Source organism: Galeopterus variegatus, unplaced genomic scaffold (assembly GCF_000696425.1).
Source record: "Galeopterus variegatus unplaced genomic scaffold, G_variegatus-3.0.2 Scaffold1227, whole genome shotgun sequence".
NCBI classification, from domain to species: Eukaryota; Metazoa; Chordata; class Mammalia; order Dermoptera; family Cynocephalidae; genus Galeopterus; species Galeopterus variegatus.
Genome location: NW_007727338.1, coordinates 373,589 through 381,375, shown reverse-complemented (window position 1 = coordinate 381,375; position 7,787 = coordinate 373,589). Strand labels below are relative to the sequence as shown.

The 7,787-nt window shown below is 40.2% G+C and overlaps 1 protein-coding gene across 1 annotated transcript in view; it reads right to left on the bottom strand.

Annotated features, from left to right (window-relative positions):
* Positions 1–252: 252 nt before the first annotated feature.
* The window catches only part of NAPG (N-ethylmaleimide-sensitive factor attachment protein, gamma), a 19,549-nt gene continuing 12,014 nt past the window's right edge, over positions 253–7,787 (bottom strand). Inside the window, exons 6-9 of the mRNA XM_008575724.1 lie at positions 5,608–5,686; positions 2,324–2,403; positions 1,624–1,753; positions 253–528 (exon numbers count right to left, since the gene is read on the bottom strand). Coding sequence (XP_008573946.1) covers positions 385–528; positions 1,624–1,753; positions 2,324–2,403; positions 5,608–5,686 — 433 coding nt within the window. The 3' untranslated portion in view covers positions 253–384. The remainder of the gene's footprint in view (positions 529–1,623; positions 1,754–2,323; positions 2,404–5,607; positions 5,687–7,787) is intronic.

Here is a 7,787-nt window from a genome sequence, read left to right as displayed (position 1 = left end):
TAGATACACAATGGGTGATTTGGGGAAGTGGCAACTAAAAATTCTTCTTTAGAATTCAGAATCATGGGGCCGGCCCAGTGGCGCACTGCTACAGTGCGCCGAGGGTTCGGATCCCACATACAGACCGGTTCCCGCTCACTGGCTGAGCGAGGTGCGGGCGCAGCACTGAGGGTTGCGATCCCGTTGCCGGTCCCGGTCCGGTACGGGCGCGACACTGAGGGTTGCGATCCGTTGTCGGACACGAAAAAAGACAAAAAGGAAAAAAAAAAAAAAAAAAAAAAGAATTCAGAATCATAACTGCAAGGAAGTATGGATAACCTTAAACAAGTCCCAAATCCATGAAACGGCATGAGGATTTTCCCTTTCTTTTCTGCAAGCAAAATACTAGCACAGTCCTCCTGAATATTCATCTTCCTCTTCATCAGCAGCTGTAGTGATGACGCCATCAGGCTTTGCCTGCGGTGTTGCAGGTGATTTCTTCTTGATTCCGCCTCCCGGAACCACCAAACTCAGGCCCAGCTTTGCATACTGTCAACAATAAAACAACTTAAGGGCTGGATAGCTAGATTGCCAATATGTTTTACGTAGCTATAAAAACACAAAGCCTAGATCTCTACCCTCATGAACACCAATACTACCATTTAGGTGGAAAAACAAAACACAACAATGCTCTGTTGTCAGACAGCTTGTGACCATGATGTGATAGGTACACAACTAATAAAAGTATCAACTATAATGCCACACATGGGAATTTGAGATAATCTGGACATACTGAATTAAGTAATACTGTAGTACCTATGAAATAATGGTCTGTTGAATAAAGAGTATAAAAGCTAGGGATAATTTTTTAAAATATATACAAATTCACAAAAGTCTATGTAAGAATTTATCTAGAAAAAAAACTGGTTTCTCTACATACATCATTATAAAAAAAATTGAAGTTCTTCAGCTGATCTGATACTATGATGAGACTCTAAGGTCATATGACCAAATAAACAGGTGCTCACAAATCTACTGAAGAAGAAATAAGAAAAATAGAAACGGATAGCTATAGTCTTGGTTATAGTCATGATTATAGTTATGGTTATAGTCTTATGAGGCTACTTCTCGCACGCTGACTAACGTTCTTCACAGCAGTCCAACGAGATAGGTACTAGTAGCTCTTTTATAGATGAGTTAACTGAAGCTTAGAAATAGCTAATCAATAACCTGCATCACACAGGCAGCTGTCACAGAAGTGGGATTCTCACGGGTCTGTTGAGTTACAAAGGCCACTACATGATGTGCCCCTTTAGACAGTGAGCCTGAGAGAAATCTGATAAACTAAGCAACCCATAAAGGACATGGATAGAGGGAGAAGCTAAGAGATGAGACTGAATTTAAACACAAGCATGTGTTCAGCACAATTAGATGGATAAGTAAATGGCTGCAACCCACACGGCTGACATCCAATTACCTAAATCTATGGTGAAGTGCAATGGAAGTGGTTAGTTTTTAAGTTGTAGTTTAAGGTGAAAAAAAAGACGCACAAAAGCTCACAAGTCCATGGGAAAAAAATAATCTCACTCGAAGCCTCTCCCTTTCAAGAGGAAAGAAGAAAGCTAACCACACAGGCTCACTTACATCATTGTCCATGTACTTGAAAAGTGGCGAGTTGCAGACCTCTGACACCTGATCTTGATCTTGCTGGTCATATCCTTCAAGAAGCTGTTCAAGTGCAGCACAATCTTCACTGCCGTTGAACCCTGGTATGCTACAGTAAACAGAAATTGTACTTCTTCACCTTTTCCTTAAAAGAATTCTTCTCAGCCAGGGATGATTTTGCCCCCGGCAGACAACTGGCGATGTTTGAAGGCATCTTGACTGTTCTAAGTGAGGGGATGCTACTGGCATCTAGTGGATAGACTGGGGATGCTGCTAAACATCCCGCAGTGCACAGGACAGGCCCCCTCCACAAAGAATTATCCAGCCCAAGATGTTAATAGTGTCGAGACTAAAGCTGCTCATTTTAAACACCCCTATCAAGAAAATCCCTCATTTTTATCTTCCTGCAACAATCTGAGAACTTTTCTTTTTTTCTTAGAAGGCAAATACAGCAAAATGACTAAAGCCATTTATTCTCATGGAGGTCCCCGAAATAAAAACAGGAAAGACAAACAACTTGTAAAAATCCTACTGTAAAAGCTGAAATGGTGATCGAGTGCTCCTTTCACTACGAAGATTTAAAAAGAACACTTCACGGCCAGGAATACGTCTCTAAGCAGCAATCTTAGAAACAGCAATGTTAACGTTGCAAGTCACGACAGCCCAGGCAACGTCTTACCTGTAGCTCTCCCGGACACATCTTTCTGCAGCCACGTAGTCATTTCTGTGGAGATGAACTAAGACTTGAGCGATTGTTTTCTAAAACAAGAGAGGTGATTATGGTCAAACTTATACTATTTAATCAAGTCAATTTCCTGACAGTATTAAAAACACCTGGACTTTAACTTTCAGAGTCTTGGTTTATATAGAGATTTATAAATTCTGTAGTAACTTTCACAGGACACTCGAGGGAAACTATCCTAGAACAATACTTCTCAAACTCTGACATGTACACACACCACCCACTGATTTTGTTAAAATGAAGACTTAGATTGAGTAGGCCTGAGGCAAGCCTAAGATTGGGCCATTTCTGATAAGCTCCCAGGTAATGCTGATACTGCTAGGCTGGGGACCACACTTTAAACACAAAGCCTTAGAACACAACTACCACACACCACCCACTGATTTTGTTAAAATGAAGACTTAGATTGAGTAGGCCTGAGGCAAGCCTAGGATTGGGCCATTTCTGATAAGCTCCCAGGTAATGCTGATACTGCTAGGCTGGGGACCACACTTTAAACACAAAGCCTTAGGACACAACTACCGTAAGTTTTAAAGAGAATTTCTTTCAAATATTTACACGCATTTAATCTTGAAAAGGAAATAAAAAGAGGAGGGGGTACCAATAACTCTACAATTATACTTTGGAATTCTAGGAAAAAGATGTATGACTGAAAAGATTAGATAACAGAAACAATGATACTATTTCTAAGTCAACAACACAAGCAGTGGTAAGATCAAGGATATGACTGATAAAATCTTATTGGCAAAAGAGCTCATAAAGTGTTTTTCAATCTTTTATATCTCTATTCTTTAGATAACTTTTATTGATCTATCAAGTTCACTGAGTCTTCTCCATTATAAGATGAAGCCCATTCAGCATTTTATTTCAGATATTGCATTTTTCAGTCCTAAAATTCCCACTTAGTACATTTTTAGAGTTTCTTTTTTTTTAGTGGCTGGCCAGTGTGGGGATCTTGAACTTTGACCTTGGTGTTATCAGCACCACATTCAAACCAAATGAAATAACCAGCCAGCCTGTTTTTAGAGTTTCAATAAAAAAAATTTTTTTTCCATAAAAAGAAAATTCATTTCAATTGTGTTTACCTTTACCTCATGGAGCAGTTGTAACAGCTGCTTCAAAGTCTTTATGTGACAATCCCAACATGTGGGTCACCTTGGGGTTCACACCAGTTATCTTAGCATATTTTCCTGATTCTTGCATGTTGAGTAATCTGGGCTGTATCCTGGATATCTGTGAATGCTACACTGCACAGACTCTGCTATGACCCTCAGGAAACTGTGGATGTCTTAGCAGGTAATCATCCCAGTTAGGTTCAGACTGCATGCGATGTCTCACTTTTGGTGGGCGGTACTTCTGNGAGATTTATAAATTCTGTAGTAACTTTCACAGGACACTCGAGGGAAACTATCCTAGAACAATACTTCTCAAACTCTGACATGTACACACACCACCCACTGATTTTGTTAAAATGAAGACTTAGATTGAGTAGGCCTGAGGCAAGCCTAAGATTGGGCCATTTCTGATAAGCTCCCAGGTAATGCTGATACTGCTAGGCTGGGGACCACACTTTAAACACAAAGCCTTAGAACACAACTACCATAAGTTTTAAAGAGAATTTCTTTCAAATATTTACACGCATTTAATCTTGAAAAGGAAATAAAAAGAGGAGGGGGTACCAATAACTCTACAATTATACTTTGGAATTCTAGGAAAAAGATGTATGACTGAAAAGATTAGATAACAGAAACAATGATACTATTTCTAAGTCAACAACACAAGCAGTGGTAAGATCAAGGATATGACTGATAAAATCTTATTGGCAAAAGAGCTCATAAAGTGTTTTTCAATCTTTTATATCTCTATTCTTTAGATAACTTTTATTGATCTATCAAGTTCACTGAGTCTTCTCCATTATAAGATGAAGCCCATTCAGCATTTTATTTCAGATATTGCATTTTTCAGTCCTAAAATTCCCACTTAGTACATTTTTAGAGTTTCTTTTTTTTTAGTGGCTGGCCAGTGTGGGGATCTTGAACTTTGACCTTGGTGTTATCAGCACCACATTCAAACCAAATGAAATAACCAGCCAGCCTGTTTTTAGAGTTTCAATAAAAAAAAATTTTTTTCCATAAAAAGAAAATTCATTTCAATTGTGTTTACCTTTACCTCATGGAGCAGTTGTAACAGCTGCTTCAAAGTCTTTATGTGACAATCCCAACATGTGGGTCACCTTGGGGTTCACACCAGTTATCTTAGCATATTTTCCTGATTCTTGCATGTTGAGTAATCTGGGCTGTATCCTGGATATCTGTGAATGCTACACTGCACAGACTCTGCTATGACCCTCAGGAAACTGTGGATGTCTTAGCAGGCAATCATCCCAGTTAGGTTCAGACTGCATGCGATGTCTCACTTTTGGTGGGCGGTACTTCTGATCTTAGTAAATCCTTTGCTGTGCTGCTCAGGGTCTGAACCACACACAAGGCCTCCGGGGGCCAGTATGGACAGTGGTTTAAATCTTATATCAGTTCTCGGAACGCTGCATTCTCCCTTTGGGCCTGTCCCATGCATGTATAGCTGAAGAGTAAACCCAAGACTTGAGTGGGGCAGACACATATTTAGGGGATTCCCTCTTCCTGCTCTCTCCCTTCTGGGATTTTCTCCTTGCTCTCTTAACTCCTCTTCCCAGTTCCTCTGGCCAAAGAAATCGGGGTTCTTTTGCAGTTTTATCTGCTGGAGCCACCATCACAGCTAGGGCTCAACCTCAGAGCAAAGCCGAGAGAGAAAAAAGAGAAGAAAACAATGGGACCTCTTTTTCCAGTTCCTCTGGTTAGAAAGAAGGGGTTTCTTTTGGAGTTCTCAATTGCTGTAGCCAGTGCTGCCCAGCTCCATGACTGGGGGCTTCTTTCAGGGCAATGCCACAAGAGGAAATTAAAAAAAAAAGAAACTCACTCTTTTATTGGTGGCTTCTCCAAGTGTTTACTCCTCTCCATGGTCTGCCTACTTCTCAGTTTGAGGGTAGTTGCTTTTTGTATTCTATCTGGCAGTTTTATATAGATGGGCTATATAGCGGGTTTACTCTTATCTTGGTCAGAAATAGAGGCCCATAAAGCATTATTTTATGAAAACATACAAACATCCACAGCTTGGGTATGTATTTATACCATTATGAAAAATTACCTAATATAAAGCCAAAAATGAGCACTTTCAAAGAATACCTTATAACAAGTTGGATAATTCTCAATTTCCTTATAAATATTTTTTTCTTTCTGAATAGAGAGTGCCGCCTCATCAAACCTAAAGACAAAACAAAGAAATGTAAAATAAGGCAGGTCTAAATGATCTGTGACAGAGGTCTTCTTTGTAATGTATTTGACTTTAGAGATTTTGGAGAAACAGAGAGGACAGATACTTTAGCAACTGCTCCGTAACCCATGTTCCCACTAGTTTTGCTTAACTGGCTTGTCTTTTAAATGCCAAACTCTCCCCTTTTAGGCATTAAGCTGACAGACACAGCCAAAGAACTTAAGTCATCTGAGTGAGTACAAATGTAGAGTTTTAAGTTTGGTAAGGATTATCTAAGCATCTATCAAATGTGACGAACTGCTTAGTGAAACGTATTAGAGAGACAGTCCTTGATTCCATCACCCCAATTTCTTTCTTCCAACTGAAAGAACATGCAGAAGCCCCAACAGCATTCCACTCCTTCCCTGCCCCCACTGCTGCCTAAGTGGGCCCCAACAAGCTTGTGATGCCTAAAAGGGCAGAAGTGGGGATGACAAGTTAGAGGGCAAAACAAAATCCCTCCCACACCTTTAATCCTCAACATTCATCTTTGCTATCTACTCTCGCAAGTCTCCTTTTCTTCCATTCCACCCGACGACAGAAGGAAGAGGAAAGAGAGGAAAGGGATCACCAAAACTCTTTCCCCAAAACCTCCACACCCCTACCCCTTTCTCACTCCCCCAGCCCTAATTACATCACATCCTAATCAGATCCTCATGTCACGTAAAGTTTTATTACTCTCTGGATTCCAGGACTCCTTTAGCAGCACCTAACTCATGGCTGGATGAATTGTGCAGTCTCTACCCATTTCTCTCACCCCAGTAAAGAGTCAGAGGTCATGGGAGCAACTACCAGTGAGTGGCTCAGCACTGGAGTTCATACAACCCACCAGCTGAAAAGGGCAAGAGTCTACACTGTTAGGATACAAGGGGACAGAAGAGGTGCTGTGACCCAAAATAAAACACAAAATGTTATATTGTATGCTCTGTTTTCTGTATATTATCTTTTTAAAAAGTAATTGCATATATATACACACACAGTAGTTTAGTTATGGTAACGTTGCTACTCACATTAGGAGTTAGATTGAATTTTTGTGGGCTGCACCTTATAAAATAACACTAATTGGAGAAATGCATCCTGAATTTCTAAAGCTCAACTTGACACATTTTTGAAACAAAGTCATTTTGTAAGTGGGGTATGGTAGCAGAATTCTTAGAATGTCCCCATGATTCCAACCTCTCATATACACTACCTGTATAATCTCCCCTTGAATGTGGGCATGACCTCTGAATATGACAGGACATCACTCCTGTAATTAGGATACTAATCAGTTGACTCTGAGTGAACCAAAAAGAGACTGCATGGCCCTGACCTAATCATCAGGTGAGCCTTTAATGGGCCTGAGCCCTTCCTGAAATTAGAGACTGAAGTCAGAGAGAAGTGCACCTACAGGCCACCAATCAGCCACAAACTACCATGCCATGAACCACCTATGGGGCACATGCCAAGGAGTGAAGGCAGCCTCTAGAGCTCAGAGTGGTCCCTGGCCAACAGGCAACAAGAAAACAGGAACCTCTGTCACATAGCTACAAGGTAATAAATTCTTCCAGCAATCAGTGAGCTTGGAAGAGGACCCAAGCCTCAGAAGATATCACAGCTCCATCTGACACCTTGATTTCAGCCTGGTGAGAGGACCCAGCTACACTGTGTCCAGACTTCTGACCTAAAGAAACTGTGGGATAATCAGTGAGTGTTGTTTTAAGCTGCTAAATTTGTGGTAATTTGTTTTACAAAAATAGAAAATTAATTCAAGGGGGACTACATGTATCTTATCACAGATTCTATTTTATGAAATAAATTACATCAGAATACTCTGTAACTATAATGTCCAGATTCTATCACTCTAGTAGGAATCCCAGTATTTTAAATTTTTCATATATTTAACTATAAAGGCTACATTCTTCATGTATGATTTATTTCCTTGGTGTAGTGATTATGTGCCCCCAAAAGTCACTGAAGCTTGAAGTGTGTCCCCCAGGTTTATGTATTAGAAACTTGGTGTCCATTGTTACTGTTAAGAGGGTGGGGAATTCTATTATGGTAATTGAAAGGT